This window comes from Meleagris gallopavo, chromosome 13 (assembly GCF_905368555.1).
Source record: "Meleagris gallopavo chromosome 13, MGAL_WU_HG_1.1, whole genome shotgun sequence".
Lineage (NCBI taxonomy): Eukaryota > Metazoa > Chordata > Aves > Galliformes > Phasianidae > Meleagris > Meleagris gallopavo.
Genome location: NC_139416.1, coordinates 9,228,369 through 9,250,079, shown reverse-complemented (window position 1 = coordinate 9,250,079; position 21,711 = coordinate 9,228,369). Strand labels below are relative to the sequence as shown.

Here is a 21,711-nt window from a genome sequence, read left to right as displayed (position 1 = left end):
CTTACTGGAAATCTCGCTGAGCCTTTCTGGCATACTAAGTCAGGAGGAGAACAAACCTATTCAAAAGAAAGCAGTTTTCTACCAGGTTAGTTCGGTAGCTGTCTATTATTAGATTGATGTAGCCTCTGAAATGTGGACTCTGCCTCTCATCTTCATCTATAAAATGAAATGCTCTTCTATTTCATGGATCTCTTGTTAGGTCTAATATTTGTGAATTGAGAATGCCAAATCAAGGCCATAAAAGTGTAATATTTTATTAATTCTTTCTAGCATTAATAATAATACTCCATTAATTAAATGCTGGATTTGGATTTTTTAGTTGTAGGTCACCAAAGAGAGCATGTCACGCAAATACATCAACTGACAGAATATGTGACAATGATATATAGCACCATGTTTGACTGTCATGGCTCTGTAAATTTACAGGTCATAGCCTCTTTCTGAAACTTTTTCAATTTTTGGCCATTATTTCAGCAAAAGGGTATTATAATTGTTTTCTGCCCTTAACTATTTTCTCAGAAAATCAGTCATTAGTATGCTTGGCCTTTTTTTTTTTTTTTTTTTTAAATATATATTTCAAATTTTTATATCTAAATCTGCAAAGTGGCCAGCGATCAAGGAAGCCACCTTTTTTGTAAAAGAAAAGGCAGATATAGAAATGGAAGGTAGGAGTACTTGGAGTGACTGAACAAGAGTCTCGAAGGAGCACAGGGTCTCTCCCCTGACAGATCAGGTAGCAATTTGGCTTTTGGACATAATTCTGCAGTGTCTAGTTGAGCCTGTCTCTGTAACTGCTAGCACATTTCTTAGTGGTATGAGAAACAACTGTTACAGTAACTTAAGACCTGCACTACAAAAGATGTTTGTAAGAGATAGGATCATATCAGAAAATAAGTTTTAGAATGCTTTGATTGTCTTTTCAGTTCTGGTACTGATGTTATGCTGTGGCAAGTTGGCTTCTTCTTGTTTTCACATATTTAGATTGAAGATGATAAATGTCCTACAAAGTGCACTATTTCTAATTCTCGACTGTGTTCTCAGTGTCAATATCATGACATTAATGTGATAATTATATTCATGAAACTATTTTAATTATCCATGGTTGTGGTGAAGAAACCAGACAGTGCTTTTGACGTGCCATTTTTCTTTCCCCACAGTTAGCTATTAAAAGCTTTGATAAAACCAAGTTAAAATCTGTTGATACACTGGACCAGAACAAAGCTAAGATTATTGACGCAGAATGCAGTGGCGAATTTATGAAACATGATGACATGATAGAAACTCCTTGTAGGAGTAAATTAATGCACCGGAGACACACTGTTAATGTTCCGCTTTCAGCAGAGAGTGTCAGTGGTAATAGTTTATCCAGCCCTGGAAGTCCAAGTATTTCACAATCAAGAGACTGCTGTGATGACTTGCTTTCCAAACGTTGACAAAGAAGTGCAAATGTGATGTCAAAAGCTGAGGAACTAGGTGGTGTTGATTTCAGTATCCATTTGCTGCATATCAAAGAACTTGGTGACACTTGCAAGCTATGCCTTCAGAAGAGAATACAGGGATGACTCTTCAGCAGAAACAGAATGTTCCTAGAACTTTTGAAGACTGAATCTGTCTTGGAGGTAACTACAGAGCCAGATTGTTACTGATCTCAACAAACAGGGAAATACCGATGTGTGTAGGCAGTAAAGTTACCTTCCTGTTCTACTTAGCACTTACTAAAAAATCATATATAACAGACCAAACCCTGTATTGTATTTTTTCAGCCATCCACCTTGTTTTTAAAGTCTTTGAATAATTTTCGCATTTTTGGTTTTTACCACTACAATGGATAAATATATATAAATATATATATTTATATATACATAAAGATATATTGGATAACAAGCTATTTATTGACAGAGGTAATTGAAATGTCTATTTTTATTCGAATATTACAAACTGTTATATATTTCTGTATATTTCAGTAGCTGAGAAAACAGTAGTCCATAGCATCTGTGACACCATGTTAGACATATATACACTCTAGTAATATGAAGGGAACTAATCTTTCCTGATTTCTTTCTAATGCTCCCCCATATCAGATCTACAACATCAAGTTCTTTTTAGGAGCCAAGACAGTGGGGAGAAGTAGAGAACCCCTGCAAGGCTAAACTGTAAACTCAGTGTTCAGCCTGATCAAAAAATATGCAGAAGCAAGAGTGCATAAGGACACACAAAATTGTTTTAAGGTTTGTTTTTTTTCTTCCTCTAAAGCTAGCCATTCAAAAAAATGCACGAATATTCGTGATTCTGAACCTGGGCAACGCCTGCAGTCAAAACCGCTGCTTAAGAGCCTGAACCCAGACTGTTATTTAAAGAAGTGAACTTCCATTTCTGAAAGGTACCTCTCACATCAGTTGGCTTTTGTTGGAATAAATCATTCCCAGAGCTGATCACTGAAGATCAGAAGCTCACGAGTAACTGAAATGGCTGCTTAGATTTGGACTTTGTTTTCTACTGTTTCGGTTACGGTAGTAAAACATGTACATAGCACAAGCCAGGTTCCTAAGTGCAGTATTTTTTTATTCTTGGCTCACCACATCCAGCTTTCATTTTATTTGTATGAATAATTCTGTTTCTTTTAATTGCGATATTAGTAAACTGCCTGGCAAAGTAGAAAGCTGGAGGATGTGCTGGTGATTTTTTCAAGTAACTTTTTAATCTAAGAGGTAAAATTCACAGCAAGTGCACATTTAGACATTTGGAGTTGAGGATCTTGTGTTTATTTTTCTAATAATTTATGCGTTTATCTGATTTTTCTAATGTGCCTTGGATTTGTGCCAAAAGATGGAAAGAAAAAGCTAGTAAAGTAATTCTTGAAAATGCTGTTTTCTTTGAGTGCTTATTTAAAGCATTGCGTCTTTGTGTAGATTTACTTCCTTGTTTTTGTAGGCATGTGAAGAGTTCACCTTGTATCTATGTGTAAATTGAGGGGATCTGTTGGAATTTACAGTCACGTTCAATAGGACTTTCTTCCCTTTTCTACTCTACATTCATAGATTGGTATTAGTAGGTTGTGTGGTTTGGGATTTCAGGCATATAAATGTTAAATACAGAATTGTCTATGAAACTGAACATTTTCACTTATAAGTTCCTTCTTCATTTAAGAAAAGGTGGGATTGATGTTAACTACAGCAAATCAGAAGAGCAAGCGGAGAGGTGAACAAATGAACGAGTTAGTCTTTTTTCTTCCCTGACACTACAAGGTTGTCCTAGAGCTTATCCCTGCCTGGGATGTTCTTGAAATATCTAAAGATTCATTGTAAAGTTAAAGATAGTAATAAAATTCAATAGATATGATTTCAAAACTAAATGCTGAGAATTTAGCTTATGTCTTAATTACAGTATGTGTTTTACCTAAATTAAGGTAAGATTTCATGACAGTCTGAATGAGAAAAATCAGCTCCATAGTTTTTTAATACTGGTGATACTATGCTACAGTTTGTAAGTGCAGAATATTTCTTAAAGTTGAGTAGCTTTGGAAACAGATTCTGAGTGAGTTTATTAAATACCTTTGGAAAGTGTTAGAAATAAGTATCAGAGGATGTGAACTCTGAATTTAGTTTTGTCTTTTATTAAAAACCAATTTTGACTACAATGGGTTATGGAAAACAGATTGTTAAATACTGTTCTATTTGAAGCATAAAGTGTTCCATTGTATTCTATGCAAGCAGTGAAATAGCTGCAACATCTTGATATAAATGACTATGTAATTAATTGGTTAACTTCACTGTTAAAATTTAGTCCATTTGATGGACAAATAGGCATCTCCCTGCTGTACAGACATCCTCCTGCACTACCTCAGCAATTCTGGAAGTTCTAGTCACCAGGGGAGTTGGACTAGATGTCCTATAAAGGTCCCTTCCAATTCTATGATCTTAAACTGGCTTTTTGTAAGAAGCTATACACAGCAGAGAAATTGCCCACAATAAGCAGTCACTAAGCACAGATGCAGGAACAGCAATGCTCTGAAGTGCCACATATTTGCATATCTATTTGCAGCAGTTATGACTGTGGGTAGTGCCAGGTGCTACTGAGACTATGCATAAGTGTAGGACATGAAGCACAACTACGAATATACCAATATGAGGAGATGGGCTGATTAGGAAAAGCACTCTTCCTGTATTTTACAGGAACTGGCCAAGTGTTACACTAGTGCTTGCCTTTGGAAAACCTTTTCCTCTTGAATGAATTATAAAATTTCCCCCCTAAAAAACCCACAAAACTAAAAGTAGCTTCATTAACTTGAGTTTTCTGCTGCTGTTCTATCTGAACAGTTGTCCTCTTGAACCCAAACCCACTTAAGTGACCAGACCATGCTTCACTTTTACTTCAGTGTTCAGTCTAGGATAAAGCTTACTTCCAGGCATTTTGGATTTGTATGTACCAAAGCACTTAAATCCTGACCAATTGCAAATAACATCTAACAAATAATTTAGGTAAGTGAAAGATTCCTCTGACATGCTTAACCAAGCTTATCATTAAAGAAATATACTAATATTCTAATATGGTGATTGTAGGCTAAACTCAGATAAGATTTGAAGGGAGTACTCCTAGAAATTCTCCCCAACTGTCTGTAGAACAGCCACGGTAAAGTCATGCTTTTTGCACAAGAATAACACACTTACTAGTGCTCACTTTAAGCAGTTTTATTCTGTTCCAAAAAACACTGCAGTTAGGATCATACATGTTTATGTTAAATGATGTCAGAAAAGGGCTTTGTGGTTGTAGAGTATTTGTCAGCACAATGTTTTTGAATAAATGTACAGCACAAGTTTTAGTTTATGCATGCAGGAGTTGCAGAAATTTAGGAAAACTGATTGCTTTTTTTTTTATTTAAGAAACACTCCAGCCATTTGATAAAAATGGAGGTAGCTTTAAGAATGTACGATACCAAATGTCTGAACAGTGCTGTATTACAATTACACAGTTAATTTTAACTTGCTTTTTTTTTTTTTTTTTTTTGAGACAGCCTGATTATTTTGTAGGAGAACACTTCAATTGTATGATGGTAACAATTTCTTTCTAATAGAGACTGCCCCCAATCCAAATGCAAATAATGGCTACTTTGATGCTTTAACTTGAATTTATAAATTTCAAGTAAAGAGCAGAGAGTCTATGAGCTGCTGGAGAGGCTTCCTGCAGGGGCTCAGGAAACCTTGTTTGTAACACTTTTGTGACTTAGACTCTGGAGGTAAGTCCTTTAAACTCCTGCATGGAGTGGCTGTTCCCAGCTTTACACTTAAATTCTCATGTTACCGTATCTCCAATAGCAGCAAGTTAAGGGTGTACTGGTGCTGAAAGTATAGCTTACACACTGAGTAAGGGGCAACAATTTTCATGCTACTCAAGCAGTGGAGAGCTCCACATTGCTCAGGCCACTTATACTACAAAAATTTAAGTTATAAAATCCCCTTCTCAGGTGTATTTTACAAGACAAGTTCATTTGTTGGCCTTTATACATATTTATATATATTAAAAAAAAAAAGTAAAGAAACGTAAACATTTTCAGATTTTGCATTCTGCCTGATAACTGTTGTCTTTGTCCAAGCTGTTTATTTGGCAGTCTTACAGTAGTATTTAATAATCATCCTCTTCATCTGAATCCAATACTTTCCTTCTGTTGAACTAAAATGAAATACAAGGGTCACAATAAATCCAACACAGAAAAAGTCTTTCAAACTCCACCCATCTGACAATCTATTACTGGGAAGCAGAAGTTTCACCCCATCGCAACCTTCCAGTCCCTACCTGGCATAATGGGAGAGATCAAAAGACAGGTCTGTCTCACAATACAACACTGATATCCCAGTGATAACATCTGCAAGTTAGACTATTCCTAAAGGTATAACCCAATACTTATTTAACAGTGTGGATAAGAGAAGTGATGGTAAATACAAAGAAAATTTCTATGCTGAACTGAAATAGTGCACTACATTCAGTTTTCCTGCTTGAGTTTGTAACTGTATTAAATTACATACATATTATTTTTATATTTTATTATCTATAATAAACTATATTTAGGAAATGAAACTTACCTTTACTGTTGTTTTCTTTTCTGTTTGCTGACTCACTTTTTCAAGTATTTCTATCAAACCTTGTTCTGATACCTAGCAAAGTAGAAGTAGTATCAAACAAATGAAACGCATTTTCCATTGTAAAAAGTGTCTGACTGATGAATGATACCATAGTAGTTAGAAGTGTTCCTAAGTGCCCTTTTCAGTTATTTAATTTTATGAATATTAAAAACATTAAATATACTTAAGAGAATTAGGTTTGAAAATTAATATATGCAAAAAAATACAGGGGAAAAAAAAGCAAGACATAACTCACCTTTCCAGGTAGCTGTCCAAATCTTGCCATCTGTATAAGATAATTCTCTACTGCTTTTGCTTTGTCTGGTTTCACAAGTGCCAAATTGCTTACTGCAACAAAAAAGGCTCTGTTCAGTTTGCTTTAGAACACACTTTGAATATCTTCACTGTCACTTTTTAGATACTAAAGTAGGAAACTATCCTCTTTGTGCCAGGATGATGAAATAAACTGAAGAAGGCATTTTGACAAAGATAAAAGAAAAAGCTGCATTTCTTACTTTTAAATATTTGTTCTTTATTAGATTAACTAACATTGACTCATTACAGTTCTTACTACTAATTCATGGGAGGACTGGATTAATATCTTTCAGATGTCAGTTGACCAGTCCCCTCACTCCTACCACCAGTTGAAAAGCGGAACTGGTTTTCCCCTCAATTTTTTTCAGTGTGGCCTCTATACAGACATGTATGTTCTCGATTTGAGAGGTGAGAATTCTTTATTTAAAAGTTTCTTGGATACTTACATCTGGCACGTGCTGCTTGATCAAGAACTTGAGCTAAAATTGTATTTCTTATTTCTGCTTCCCTGTAATGGAAATTAGATACATTAAAAGGGAGATTTCAAACACATGAAACAATATGCACAAAAACAAAGTTTACAGAAGAGTTTCATTTGTATAACTGAAAGTAACCCTATATTTATATATTATTTCTTCTGTAGCATTTCTGCCATGGGCAGCTGTACATATCAACAATAAAGCATTAACTGACAACATCTAGAGTTCCCCTTACTACATTTATTTATTCATGACACCTTGCCAGAAAGACCAAACCATGCTAGCTGCTGTCAAGATTCTGTGATCAGTTCCATTTAGTTCCAAAAGCAGTGTTTGTCTGATCAGGCACCAAGAAGTCCATACAACTGCAGGACAGAACTAAACCTTACTATGCATTTAGCAGTTTCCACTAAGCCTTCATATCCTGGGAGTTTTAGTTTGTGTGTTTTAGTTAATACAAGCCCTAAGCTCTCACCCCAACTTCTTTCAAAAGTCTCTAGTTATTTTTTTCCATTTTCTACTTTGGAAAGTACAGAACTGCTTTGTTTGGTTTTTTTTCCCTTGTACTGAAATCTTTCATGTTTCAGGTTCTTTGCTGATGGTTTCTTCCAACACCTGAAGCTCAGCTGAGAAACACAAAAAGAAGGGGGGTTTCAAGACGATTAGACGAGACACTGGTGACAGTCAGCAGTTCCCATCGGTACCTCTGCTTTGCCTCCTGTTGCGATGGATCAGAAGTATCCTAAAAAATGAGACGAGAATAAAAAACTAATAATCCAGAAACGTCACTGACAGGACAAGAAGGTTAAATATTTTAGTAGAAATCAACGCGACCCAAACCGGCCTGCGGGGCTCCATCCCGAGCATCGCCGCCCTCGCAGCAGCCAGGCCTCCCCGCCTCCGTACCGCAGCTCCGCAAGCTCGGCCCTGCCCGCACGTCGCCCCGGGCGCCGCCAGGGCTCCCCGCTGCACGGAGGCAATGACGCTTCCCAAAGGTCGTGCGGGGCCCCGCGCCTTACCCCGTGCTTGGCCTGCAGCTCGGCCAGGCGCTGCTGCCGAAGCGCCGCCAGCTCCTCGTCCGCCATGGCTGAGGGACGGTCGCGGAGCCGCGGCACCGCGCGTGCGCCGGCGCAGTCCGACCGACGGCGGCGGGGCGGGGCTCGGAGCGTCATCGGGACCCGAGGAGCGGGGCTCCGTAACGCGGGCTGCCCGGGATGCCTCGCGCCTGCTGCTTTACCCCGTGCCGCCGGCACAGGGCGCCCGAGTCCCACGGAACGGCCGTGCGGCTCGTGGCGGGGCCGGGCGTTGTGCTGAGGGACGGCCTCGAGGGCGGGACGTTGATCTGCACCGTTCGGCAGCGTTGTGGAGATTCTCACTTCTAAGAAAGATATAAAAATCTTAAGGCGCGAATTTTGAGAGCAGTTCCTTCCCACATCCTTTGCGCCTTTGGTTTCAGACACCAGAGGGCTCAGGAAAAGACCGTATTTTTTCCCATGAGGTTTTAATCTCAATAATTATTGTTTCTTTCAGCGATGCTCACAGTAACTTCGTAGCTATCCTTAAAAACGATGTCATAGCAGTTAACAGAACAAAACACCCCCCTTTCTCGAGCAATTTCAACCGCAGACCTGCAGGTACAGCAGCACTGCAGCTGTGAGGTGGTTCTGACTGGGAGATGCACCAGAATTCCTTGCTTGATGAAATCCTTGCTCTCTCATTTCTAAACTGAATAAAAATTGTAGTGAGGATGACCTACAGTGCAGCAGTGTGAATAGGAGCCTCAGCAGTGGGCCCTAAATCAATAAAAACACTCTTGAGAAGCACTGTGCCATGTCGTGGTGATGGGTTCTGCATACAAAATAAAAATGAGGAGAATGGATCTGGAAACTGAATGGTGTGGGTGTGAGTTGGAGATGTGAGGAGACCTCAGACTGTAGAAGACGGGAGTGAGAGAAAAAAAAAGCATTATTCATTACCTTTCTTTCAAGATACATTTTTCTTTTTTTTTTTTTCTTTTCTTCTTTTCTTACTTTTTTTTTTTCTTCTGATCTTCCTTAGACAATAAGCAGCAAATGTTTTGGAGGAATGTATCCATGTGGGGCCACCAAATCTGCAGATGGCAGATTCTTTTGTTATATATGTGTTGATTTGCTACCAAAGCCTGTAAAGTCAAGGCAGTGCCTCAGGAGCTCTTCAGGAACTGAGCAGGGCTCAACATCTGTAAGATGCCTGAGCTCATGCCTGGCTTCCAGCAAGGGAAAATCCTGTATGTATGTACATATCCATATAATATGTAGGATATCTATTTCATACAGACATTAGGATTGTCACTCACGAATTTGCTCCACTACAGAAATGCTGATAGTTCCGTTGACATGGCTGAAGCCATTCATGCCACTTTATTGCTTATTATGCTCTGATGTTTTCTTTGTTTTACACATCAGTTTTTGGGGTGGTTTTTTTTTTTTCTTTTTTCTTTTTTTCCCATGAATGTAAAGCATGACCGCTGTTGGGTTTTTGGCCAAAGGTCTGTCCCTCATGTTATTCTCCGCTTTCTGGATAACATACCTGCACCCACATGAGGCAGCTGAAACTCTGCATTATATCACATAAGCTTTCTTTACTGTCAAAGCTAAGATGTTGGTAGTTTGTGCTACATTTTGGAAATGACACAGATACATGCACTGAACAAGATTCGTGTTCTTCTTTTTCATTGGTAGTGGAACTATTCATTGCATTCCAACAATTTATTTTCTTCCCTAGCTTATGGAAGCAAATCTACTTCATAGGTATGAAACAATATTGGTTCTGATTATTCATTTAATTAAGAGCCTGTGGAACAGAAGATGGCACTGGTTTAAGTTAACCCACTGTAATTCACTTTCCATTACCGCTTCCAGTTGCGGTTCATACATGGAGATTAAGAGAGAAAGAGGAGGAGAAGCAAATGAAAGCCAGACTGAACAAAATGCTATTAGAGAAAGATCAGGAGAGATGGGAAAGGTGAGACTGGGATGCCCCTTTTTTTGCCTTTTTCTTTTCTGCACAAAATGCAATGCAAAATATCTCAGAGTAATGAAAAATGTGTATTTTATATTCCTAGGGATACCAAGGGATGGATTTCCCTTCCTCTGTAAGGCTCGAGGGTGACTTGTTCATAAAGCAGCCAAAACCATTAAAATAGAGGCAGCAATCTCTGTGCTTCATCTCAGATCTCAGTGCTTTCCGTGAAGGTGCTGCACTGCGTCTCACTCAGTCAGCAGCTGTTGGGGCCCTCAGCCCCCATAGGGCAGCAGCGTGTGATGTGCTTTCCTGAACTGCAGAACCTGGAGCAGCACATACCTGAGCAACCCTTTGGGCAGGGTGCTGAGAAACTCGTCAGTCACATAAAGTTCTGATTAATAGAAAAGCTATCATATGAACACTTTGTGTGTGTGTGTGTGTGTGTGTGTGAGCTTTCCTTTAAAGATCTTTGAGCTGTTTACCAAGGTTATTAATGTAATTCATTCAGTAACAAGGCACCAGCCGGGGAAGCAATGTACTGAGTGCACTGTTCAGTGAGGACTTGTTACTGGCTTGTCTGACTGCAGCACACCTCAGATTTCACATTTTTATGGTGTACAGCTCCTCTAGCTTGGTTACGGGTTACTCAGGAGGTGCTCCTGGCTCTGTAAGAAGTACATCCATTTCTGCAGATTATTATAACTAAAGCGTTTATCCTAACCTTATGACACTCGTGTACAGCACACTGCTTAACAACAGAAAGGTTCTTCCTTTCTTCCAGGTGGCTGAAATAAACTGGAAATAAATCATTATAAAGTACTGAAAGATACTGAAAAAGTCCTCCGTTTTCAAGCGTTAGAGGTTCACTTCGCAAAATTAGATGGGAAGGGGTTATCACTTACACTCAGACTTGAGAGAAGAGCTACAAACGTTACAAACAGCGACAACCTACTCAGCACCTCCGCTCGCATCGGAAGAGACGCGGAGCCGGACGCTCGAGGAGCACGCGTTGCTCGTTACCCGCTGGAAGCAGCCAGCACTTGAATACAAATCTTCCTGCAACTCAGAAATAACTGCGACGTGCTCCAAAGTTACCGACAGCTCAGCAGGACGCGTTTCCTGCAGACGCGCGGCTGTCGGCAAAGCCCGCTCCGTGCGTGCGGTGCGACGGCCGGACGGCACCGCCGGTTGTGGAGCGGCTCGGATCGCGGCGGGGCCGCGCCGCCCGGGTGAGGCTGCAGCACGAACGGGATAAGCGGCTTCGGGCAGGGAGGGCACCAGACGTCGTGCCGCCCGCCAAGCGGGACGCGCGGCGACACCTCGGGGCTCGGCGCCCGCAGCGCCCGCCCCTCGGCGCCGCCCGCACGGATTGGCCGGGCGCGCCCCTCTCCCTCGGGCAGCCGTTCCCCGCCCCGCCGCGGCCCCACCCCGCCCGCCCATTCCCCGCGCCGCTCGGCGCAGCGGCGGACCGGTCCAGAGCCGGGATGGGGCCCCGCGGAGCCGGGCGGGCGGCCGGCTGCCTGTTGCTATGCTGCGCGCTGGCCGCATCCCGCGTTGCCCCGCGGAGGAGGAGGCCGTCGTTCGGCGGGCAGGTGGCGGAGAACCGGCCGGCGGGCACGCGCGTGCAGGGGCTGAGTATCCCGCTGACCCGGCTGGGGCACGAGCCCTGGTGCGCCGAGGTGCGGGGCCGCCGCTGGCGCTTGCAGCTGCTGGGCGAGGGCCACGCGCACTTCCAGGCGGCGCTGCACGCCCGCTCGGGCCGCGTCTGGCTGCGCACCCGCCGCCCGCTGGACCGCGAGGCGCGGCCGCTCTACGCGCTGCGCCTGGGCTTGTGCTGCCGGCTCTGCGCGCCGCCCGGAGCCGCCCCCGCCGAGCTGGCCGCGCTCACCGTCCGCGTGCTGGACGACAACGACAACGCGCCGCGCTTCGTGGGGGGGCCGCCCGGCGGCGTCACGCGGCTCCGCGTGGAGGAGACGTTGGCGCTGCGCTCTGCCGTGTGGCACGCGCGCGCCGAGGACGCGGACGCGGGGCCCAACGCGGAGCTGCGTTACTTCGCCCGCCCGAGCAGCGCGCACTTCTTCGTGGTGCCGCGCAGCGGGCGCGTGGTGTTGGTGCGCTCCCTGCTGCACCTGCGCGCGCCCATCCCGTTGCGCCTCTACGCCCGGGACCGCGGGCGGCCGCCGCGCCTCAGCGCGCCCCTGGAGCTGGAGGTGCTGCCGCAGCCCCGCCGCCTCCCGCCGCCCCGCGCTCTCCGCCGCCGCCGGGCCCCGCCGCCCTCCGCCGCTCCCCTGGCGCTGGCGGTGCCCGAGAACGCCCTGCCCGGCACCCTCCTGGCCGCGCTGCCGCCCGCGCCCTTCGCCGCCGCGTGGTTCGAGCTCGTGTCCCCGCCCGCCGAGCGATCGCCGCTGCGCGTGGAGCGGGACGGCGGCGCGGTGACGGTCGCTGTGCCCCTGGACCGGGAGGCGACGGCCGCGTGGGACGTCCTCGTCCGCGTCCGGCAGCGCGCAGGTGTGTGCCCGGGGCTCGGCCGGGAGCGGGCGGGGCGGGTGGGCTCCGCGGTGGGGCTTTGGTCTTTTTGCTTTGCCGGTGGTCGGAACGCCGCGGTACGGGGCGGTGCGGTGCTCCCCGCGGTAAGGGGCTCGTGCTGCGGCTGCTAAAGCTCGGAGTCATTAACGAACGGCACAGAAAACTGTATGGGACTTTAACTCGGCATCCAGAGAACGGCCTACATCATTTATCTCTGCCTATTTTACAACTGTTTTGTTGGTGTTTTGTTTTGTTTTGTTTTCCATTGCCTTGTGTGATATTTTTCATCTATCCGAGCATAGTTTAGCTCTGCTGTAAGTCAACTGACGGTGATCATTTGTATCCATTCACATTTTTGTTACTTTGTGCAGCCTATGATTGTGGCGATCTGAAGATGCGGAGTGCCTCGAGAAACTCTCACACGTCCCTCACATGTCCCTAACGTGGGTGTTCAGGGAAAAGGGTTGCGTTGGCATGGAGTGGTTGGCCGGTGAGACTTCATCACAGAAGGGTTGAGTGGGATTTTGCATGATTTGCATGATGTGAGAACTTGGATTCTCAGGGGCTTAACGGCTCCAAGCAAGTTCAGGAGCTGGCAGCAGTGCATTCTGCCGTGCCTGCAAGGCTCCGGTTAGTGCTGACAGACACAGGGATGAGATTCCTCTCCCTGCGGAGCCAACCCCTGAGTCCCGGGAAGCAGCAGTCTGGGCCTTGCCTGACTTGTCTGAGTGCTGCTGCAGCAGCTGGATGCCAACCCTTGGCTCTAGCTGTGCACGGTGCTCAGCCTGAGCTCTGGCTGCCAACCAGGAGCTGATAGATCCCTTTCCGGGGCACAGATGCTTTCTGTGCCCTGTCTGTGTGCTCGGCCCCGCGAGAGCCCTTGTGATGGGACTGTTATTGCTCAGAGCAGTGACAGTATCTATCGGGTCTGTCTGAGGGCGCTTCTGGGATTTTCAGCTGCTCTGTCACGTAGCTCAAGTTTCAGCCCTGTGTCGATGTTGCAGCTGCCTCTATCAGGATTCAGACGATGTTGCAGCAATGGGAGCCAGCCTTGCCCCCGGTTACTACGACTCTCACCTTTGTGATGGCTTTCACTCTTATCTAGTCTGAGTGGGAAAGCCTGAGATTGCTTGCAGCTGAGCTTGTCACACTGCCGTGTTGCAGATTGCTTTCTTGAAGCAAGGTCTGATAAAAAACCACAGTTAAAAAACCACAGTCAGCTTCAAATTATTTTTAGGTTTTCTTTTAATTCTCTGTCATGTCGTTTTAGAAAATAGCTTTGTAGTGTTTTCCACTAGCTTGATATATTACTGCCAGCAGGACCAAGTAGATAATCATCTTTATGTGCAGCTTGATTCGGGCTCTCAGAGACCAGGTGGAGGGCAATTAACAGTGCACAGTGTTATGTTCTTTGGATGCTGGTGGAGTGTTATGTTCTTTGGATGCTGGTGGTTGTAAGTTTGTTTCAAGGAGCCTACATTTTAAAAGATGACTTTGTTAGTACTGTTGTTTTAATCAGATAAAGGCTAATAGAGACTTAGTACCTTCAGAACTCTTCAAGTTGCTGAATACTCACTTTCTAATGTAATAGTTAAAGCACGGAGGTGTTTGAGACAGACTTGGAATACTGTGCCTGATTCCCAAAGGCTGGCTGGCAGAGCTGGGTGTTCTGGGAAGGCAGCCCCAGTAGGGCAGTCAGTGGTGGGCAGCCCTGCCTGCAGCCTCTGCCCCATGCCTTGGGGGTTGTGCTGCAGCTCCAGCCTGGCCCCAGCTCCACTAGGGTGCAGAACTCTGTCCTTGGCCATGCGCCTTGCTGACCCTGTACTGCCTTGCTAGCTGGCTCCCTGGCTTGACCTCAACCATGCCTCGTCACCACAGACCTGTCTGGTGACAGCTGAGCTGCTGGGTGACCCAGAGTACATCATAGGCTCTGCTTTACTCTTCGTGTTCGCTGAGATTGAGGTCCATGCCTGCCTTGCAGTCGCTCTGGTCTCCATGTTCATCTTTGACAAGCAGGGCAGCCCATCCTTGCTTCCTCTTGGCAAGCACACGTGCATTTCTATTGAATACTTTAGCTACCCTTAATACCATGGGAACTTAAATTGCTTTTCTAGACAGTGGACAAAGTTGTAATCTTAACAGAGCTGAAATAACTAATTTGAAATTATTTAAATAGGCTCCAAGAGTATTTAAGTTTTCCAAAAGTTACAAATATGTTGTTAAAACCAAAATCAATGGGAAACAGCAGGAAAGACTTGTACATTAGTTTGTACACCAGATTCCAGACTGAACTCCTAAATTCAGGGCTTGACTTCCTGAAGATGTTTTCTGTCTCCTGGTCCTTGACAAGCACGTTCCTCTGGTTGACCCCTATGGCCATCCAACCTGGAGCTCTATTCTTCACTTATCCGTTCCTGGAAGAAGTGTTGGTTATGCTTATGTTTTCTGTAGCATTTTGTTTCTTATTTCATTTATTAGGGCACAAATCATTTATTTAGACCTCCTAGGAGCATAATACTGTTTTAAGTTTTTGTCCAGTGAACAGAAGGTAAAGTATCTTAGATTCTTACAATCGTAGAGCTAACGTTTAATTTGAGAAGGGGCCAATATTATTCTGTTAATGCTTGGGGGAAGTGCATGAAAGATCCCATCTCACTAATCCTTGCCATCACAAGCTCCTTTGACCTCACTTCATCCATGGGCATTAGCTGGGTAATCCCGTATTTCATTTTTTTCTTATCAGAAGATTTACTGGGGGTGATGTTGGGCATGCCTTCCAAATAGTTAACAGCAGTCAGTTGTGTTTGTCCTGTTTAAATCAACACAAATTGTCTTGTCTAAATCAATGTATAGAGTGGAAATACAAACATTAGTGATGCCTGTATTTTAAGCCTGAGAAGTTTTCATCCTTGGCTCATCTGTTCTAATTTTATCTGAGACCTCATTTCCCTGTGAGCTGTGGACCATCGCTGGTTGGTATTTGGTCTTCTGTGATTCTTATTACCTCTTTTATGGATTACAGTTACTTTAACAGTTATACATCACTCTGAGCTTCAGTTGAAACCATGCATTTTCAGGCAGATGTGGTTCTTTAAACTGCAGTACATTTCACATTATGAAATTGAAAAAAAGTGGACATCCTGTGTGTGTTTGGGGCAGCTGTGGGCATTGACAATTTGGGGATCTTACTTCTGTTAGAAAGGAATATCTCAGGGAGCTTTAAAGCACCATCTTGGTGTTTATTCAGTCCAAAAAACATTACATAGAATCTATGCCAAGCAGTTTGATTAAAAATATCTTTGTAAGTCTTCTGGGACTTGTGCACCAAAGCTGTTAGATCCACTGTTATCTCAAACATTTAGTTTCTACAAGAATAATAGGCTTTTTTCTTTTCTTTCTTTTTCTTTTTTTTCTCTTTTTTAAAGATCTAGCTGAATTTCAGTACATATCTGTTAATCTGATGGAAGCAGTAAATTACAGAATTATAGAACATATGGGTAGGATCTTTCTTAAAGCTGATTTATAACATAACAAATTGGATATTGATCCCATGTCTGACATGGCAATTATGTTAAACTTTCTTTGATTCTGAAATAGTTATATTTTAGGGTTTTTTTTTTTTGTTTTTTTTTTTGTTTTTTTTTTGCTTCAAACTGTTTTGCTGTAAAACAAATTAATCATTTAGAAGGCTGTTTCCTTTTGGTTCACCTAATAATGAACAACATTCAGACATTCCTTATTCTGGTAAGGTGTCGTAATTCCTTAAATAATGAAACTTGTTTGTTTCAGAAGATTAATCTTATTCATATAAAGAAATTCTACTTCTTTAAATGGGGATTCCTGCCCCCCCCCCCTCCCCAAAGTTTCAGGAGATCTTCTTGTTTCACACATGTACAGTGGCTGCTTCCTGTATATCTAAGTTCTCTCATTACAAAGCTTTTTGTAGTCACCACTTAAGACCTGTTATTTGTTATCTAAGGATGTTTGCTGCATTATTTATATGCAGTCATTTATTTCACTTCAGGGCATGCTTGGATTTTTGTCTGTTGCTGTTGGTAGATGCATGCTGCACTGGGAATCCCTGGTAATATGGTTATCACTTTACTCTCTTTTAATTGGTAACTAATAGATCCACCCTGCCACACTTATGTAGCTCCTCTGACTCTTTACTTTTTTTTACTTTTTTACTTTACTCTTGGCTCATTTGGTTCTATGGTTAATGTGTAGACATTGGAAAAACTTTAAAAGCAAAGGGAAAAATATTACTTGAGTAGTTAGTTTGCTGACCCATGTAGATGAGAATGTCACAGTGATATTGACTTAATGGCTTGCAAGACTTTTAACTCTCTTTTCAACTTACTTTAAAAATTTTATATGACCCAAAAATGCCAGAGCAACCTGGCTTCTCACCCAGTGTTGTTTAATCACGATAATATAATACCTTTCCCCTCGGTAAATTCAAGGCATGTAGCATATTTGTCTGCAATTGTAGAGACATGTTCACTCAAATAAATGTTCTATATTGACAGATTTAGAAATCATAATGTCTGGCGTTGTCAGTTTTATCAATTATATTGTGGCAGGGAAACCCACATTTTTAATGAATACAATAATTTTATTTTCAAATCTCGTCTTCCAGATGCATCCATTGGATTCTTGAGAGAAAAGGCAGTCATAATCCTAATGAAATCAGAAGTCTGAAAGAATGCCATATTTCACAGATTGACAGCATCTTTTGTAATTTGACATGGTGAAGGGAGATGGGTTTGGAGGCAAATCCAACCTACACTGTTTGGAATTGCAATCAAACTATTTCAACACACGTGATTTTGAGGCTTGGTTCAGGCAGTGCTGCACATCAGAAGTTGTGTTTAGCTGTGGTTAAGTGTTAATGCCTTCCTGTCCTTCCTGTTCCTCTCACAATTTAGGTTGGTGGAAGAATGTGTATTCCTTTTCTCTGAAGGTTAAAAAATGGGTTGTCGCATATCAGTATACTTCCTGTGAGCAGAAACTTCTGTGAGCTATCATGTTTTGTTACCCAGTGCAGTCTGAGTTCAGTGTGTGAAGGTGGTGTATGAAATACTGTCTGTGCCCATCCTTTTTCAGTCGCAGACACACGTGAAAAATAAGCAATTATAGATGGGCACCTGTGATGAGGGTTCAGCAGCAGATTAGTAAGATTGATTTGGGGATAGGGAATGAATTTCAGCTCTGTGGTGTTTGTCAGTAATATTGAGATAAAAAGGAAATCATTCCAACAGGAGAGAATGTCAGAATGAGCTGCCCTAAGAAGGATTTTTGGTGAGAGATGAATTGACTCTAATAGGGAATTAAGCAGCTAAAGCAGGAAAAGCCTCTGGTCTGGAGTTTATAGTGTTAGTTTTGTTTTTCTCTGTGAACTGTAAAGAGGGGTGGGGGAGGGCTGAGTTTTGATGTTGCAAAGGACCGGTAAGTGGTGTTTGCAAATGTGTGTAAAGAACAATCTACTCGTGTAACCTGTTTTCATTGTACTGAGGAAAAAAGAACAGGGGAAAACACTTACTGGTCAAATAAAGTTGGCTTGATCCATTTGAATATGCAACAATGTTTTCTGCATAGCTTTTAAAAATGCTAGTTTTTAATGTGAGGTGTTTCATTGTTATGTTACTGTCATCCTATACAACAAGAACTGCCTTGAATTTTGTCTTGTGGCTGTGTTTGTGAAAAAGCAACTATTTACATTTTTCTGTTATCTGAAGTTAGGGAGGGATATATGTCAAGTGCAAAATCTGCACGCATGTCTACAAGATAACTAGCAGTACTTTTCTTTTAGGAGGAGTTTTTTAAAGAACAAAATTGTGTAAGATATCTACAGTGTGCCTGGCTTGAAAGTCACGTATCTGGTGTTTAATACTGAGAGATTCCTACTGGTAGTGTGTTACTGCACTGTTTGGCAGCTCTTCTCAAGGTGATTAGGCCTATGACAGTTCCTCACATAGGATCTCCGTGCAAGGGCACTGAATGCAGTTGCAGGCAGTGCCGCCTTGCTGTCACCACTCCATGTTCTGAACTGATAATTCAAGTAGAACCCGTTTGTGTGTTTGTAGGACTTAACCCAAATACACAGAGGATTATCAGTTTTAAGCTGTTTCTGCTAAGATTTTGAGTGGAATATAATATTTGTTCCATGTGTAGTACTTATATACTACTAATAAACTACTATTAATCATAATGTACTACTGCAGATGTAACAATCTAGTACTGATGTTGACACACTAGTGTAGTTAATAGAGCTGCTGGGTGCGTGCTAGGGGTGGTGGTGTGTGTGTTTTGGAGGGTAGCAGTGAGACACTTTAAACTGTCAAAGAGAGCTATTGTTCTAAAATTCCCTTCCTTCTGCTATCATTGAATCAAAAATCATTTCCATAAATGATAGTGTTTAATTCTCTCCTGGGGAAAAAATGAATTTCACATACCTCATTAAAGATTAGTTGGAGATCTGGTTTTAGCTCCACTCTGCAGGAAAAACAGCTGTTCTGTAGGAAAGCAACCATGTTGGTTGCAAAAGATGCCAGTTGTAAGAGACCACATTTTGTAGGATATATCTCGTGACAGTTAAAACAAATGAGAAGCTTTTAACTATTTGCAGCAGTTGTTGGAATGGGGGATTATATTTTAAACAAATCACATTCATGTTCTTATACTTGGAAATCATTAATGTCTGCTATAAATACATACGTTATACATTATTGTCCATGCCAATCTCTTCATCACATTCTTTGTCCTCTGGCATGCCCTTGTCTGGTCATGCTTCATTGGACGCCCTGATGTTGTTTCTACAAGTTGTCAGGTCACGTTTGTAGGTCCCAGTGCAGACAAGTATAGTCCTGTGCAGTTCTGTTATAGTTCTTGCTTTGATATATGGTATGCAGTCAAGGGGAAACACAGAAATTTTTCTCCAGATTGCCTTTATCTGAAAGGGAAATAATGTCTAATTTTGATGATTTATTTAGTACTTCTGCTTGAGAATCAGATTGCCTGTGATCGATGGAAGAAGATAACATACTGGTGAGACCTGCAAGGCCACATGCCCTGGATACATAGACAGGTCAAGAGAGACACTTATGTCTGTCTCTTTGATTATATGCAGCACAGTTCATGCTGACTGTCCTAATGAAATTGTGAAGTATTCACATGTTTCAGAGGTACCCAACATATTGCTGAAAGCTTTGAACTTGCCCAGATGACAAATGACATTAAGGTCTCTTAACTATTAAAAGCAGGTACTTGGGGAAACATTTCCAAGTCCTTTTAGTTTTTGATTACTAGAACTTATTGGGTCTTTTGAGGCTGAATCTCACTCTTGATGCTGTTGTCCGTAGTTTCTTTACAAGAGGCGTATCTCATCCATAATTGTGTATTAAGAACCAATATATTAATGTTCAGTGAACTAACAATAAGTGACAAGAGGAGTTTGTATCTGGATGTACTTCCTCAGTTGAAAACAGCTGTTCTTCAATCACAATGTACGTTTTGGTGAATAAATATGTGCAGGTTAAGAAGTTAAGCAGAATTTGAACGTGAGTTTGCGGGTTGACTAGGATGTTGATTTCCAGATTCTAGGAAGTTAAAATCGGCTACCTTTCTACTCCTGACAGTGTTACTGAGATGGCACTCAAACCCCTGGTAGATCTTTCTGTTACAGAGGAAGATTTTTGAAGGTACTTAACTCAGGTTCTGGTTTAGCGCTTGCTATTGAAGCCTGCAGTGTCCCCAGGCAAACCAAGATAACAGAGGGTAGTTGGGCAATTTTGATACTAGCTTTTCTCCTTTGCATTTAGTCTTTTTTTTTTTTTTTTTTTTTTTTTTTTTTTTTTTTTTTTTAACTAAGATCATCCGAGAATTCAGGCGGACATTGATCTTCTGATTTGGCACTTTTCATTTAGAGCTCTTCCCATTTTGGGTCATGATGGTGTATCTCAGCCTCAGACACAGACCAGCACTGAGCACATTCCCTCCCCTGCATTTTCTTCTGGTTTCCTGGACTTATTGTCCTGGGACTTCATGTAGTATGTCTCTGAATCATATCTGGTTTCATTTAATAGGTTAGAATAGGGAAAGAAGAACCGTGCTGCTGTATTGTACATCCAGGTTCTGGAATGCGCTTTTGAGGTTCCTTCTGGCTTCTTTTTTGATGTGTGTTTTAACAGAACGTGCAAGCAGAGAAGAAGGTATGTTTGTAATGAGGCAATTTCTGTTTGTTTGGAAACTTGGGCTTCATGTGCAGTGTTTTTCCAGACTGATATTTTTCTTTTTTGTCACTTTTTCTATGATGCTTCCCTACTGTTTATTACACAATCAGGAGCTCTTCTGTGCTCACTGATTGGTGTAATAGCAAAAACAAAAAAAGGAATTTTTCTCTCAACCTCTAAGGATCTTCTGTTGTTGGTTTCTGGAGATTGGAATCATTGCATTCTCTGTCGACTATATATATATTTTTATTTTCTTCTTAAATAGAAGTGAAAACAGTATTGCAATTTCAGTGAGCTTTTTATCCAGGAAATTCATTACTAAAGGTGGATTAGTTAGACTCTTTCTGACAACAAATACTTAATTATTTTCAAAATTCAGAATTGCTATAATCATCGAATATACAAAACATACCTTTATTTTTTTTCTAGTAGCACACTTTCTGAAAACACATATTCAAACTTGTAAAATTTAACAATGTGTGATCTTTCCTAAGAAGAAATACTGCTAGGAAGTAATATGAGTCACTCCAATCTTGCAGTTTGGCAGTAGTTGTGGTTATTTTTTTTCCCATTATGTCTGTATGTGGGTGACTGTAGGAGAAGAGCCAAAAGGTTTTTCCGGATCGCATGCCAACAATATTGCAGACATTATATCCTCAGGACACACATTTGTTACTCTGCATGCTGTTGTGTAGCTAAGTATTTCTTCATTTCTCTTTGACTGCTAGGGAAAGATTGGTATTTGTTGCACTTAACGCTTACTGTGATGGATGTGAATGACAACGTACCTGAGTGGGCCATGAAGCCCTTCCCATTCTTGGCTGTGGTTTCTCCCCAAGCTACAGAAGGAACTGAAGTATATAAGCTGCTGGCTGTGGATGCGGATGAAGGGATCAATGGAACCGTAGAATATTTTCTCCTGGAAGGTAAATTTAAACCTCTCTTCTGTGTTTGTATTAAGCTTCAGTATTGTGACATTTTTGTCTTCTCACTTTTAGTGGAAAAGCTTCCTTTCCTACTTAAAAAAAGTTTACAAGTCTT

At 42.2% G+C, this 21,711-nt stretch overlaps 3 protein-coding genes across 5 annotated transcripts in view; 2 read left to right on the top strand and 1 right to left on the bottom strand.

The window, feature by feature from the left end:
• Positions 1 to 2,862, top strand: part of ANKRD27 (ankyrin repeat domain 27) — a 41,583-nt gene extending 38,721 nt beyond the window's left edge. For all 3 annotated transcript variants that reach the window (XM_085234878.1, XM_010717758.4, XM_010717759.4), the window contains exon 29: positions 1,158 to 2,862. In XM_085234878.1, coding sequence (XP_085091004.1) covers positions 1,158 to 1,433 — 276 coding nt within the window. In that variant the 3' untranslated portion in view covers positions 1,434 to 2,862. The remainder of the gene's footprint in view (positions 1 to 1,157) is intronic.
• A 1,811-nt stretch (positions 2,863 to 4,673) lies between these two features.
• On the bottom strand, positions 4,674 to 8,082 carry PDCD5 (programmed cell death 5). Its single transcript, XM_010717756.3, has 6 exons — positions 7,930 to 8,082; positions 7,615 to 7,652; positions 6,878 to 6,939; positions 6,373 to 6,464; positions 6,078 to 6,149; positions 4,674 to 5,667 (listed from the first exon to the last, which is right to left on the bottom strand). The coding sequence occupies exons 1-6, from the start codon at positions 8,080 to 8,082 to the stop codon at positions 5,620 to 5,622; spliced, it is 465 nt and encodes a 154-aa protein (XP_010716058.2). The 3' UTR covers positions 4,674 to 5,619.
• A 3,275-nt stretch (positions 8,083 to 11,357) lies between these two features.
• LOC100541159 (neural-cadherin-like) overlaps positions 11,358 to 21,711 on the top strand; it is a 45,882-nt gene continuing 35,528 nt past the window's right edge. The window contains 2 exon segments of the mRNA XM_085234874.1: positions 11,358 to 12,421; positions 21,399 to 21,596. Coding sequence (XP_085091000.1) covers positions 11,398 to 12,421; positions 21,399 to 21,596 — 1,222 coding nt within the window. The 5' untranslated portion in view covers positions 11,358 to 11,397.

Coding starts and splice junctions, on each gene's coding strand:
- PDCD5 (XM_010717756.3), bottom strand. CDS start 8,082: ATGACGCTCCGAGCCCCGCCCCGCCGCCGTCGGTCGGACTGCGCCGGC. Junction 6,940..7,614: donor CAACAGGAGGCAAAGCAGAG/GTACCGATGGGA, acceptor TTTCCATTACAG/GGAAGCAGAAATAAGAAATA. Junction 6,465..6,877: donor TCAAGCAGCACGTGCCAGAT/GTAAGTATCCAA, acceptor TTTTTGTTGCAG/TAAGCAATTTGGCACTTGTG.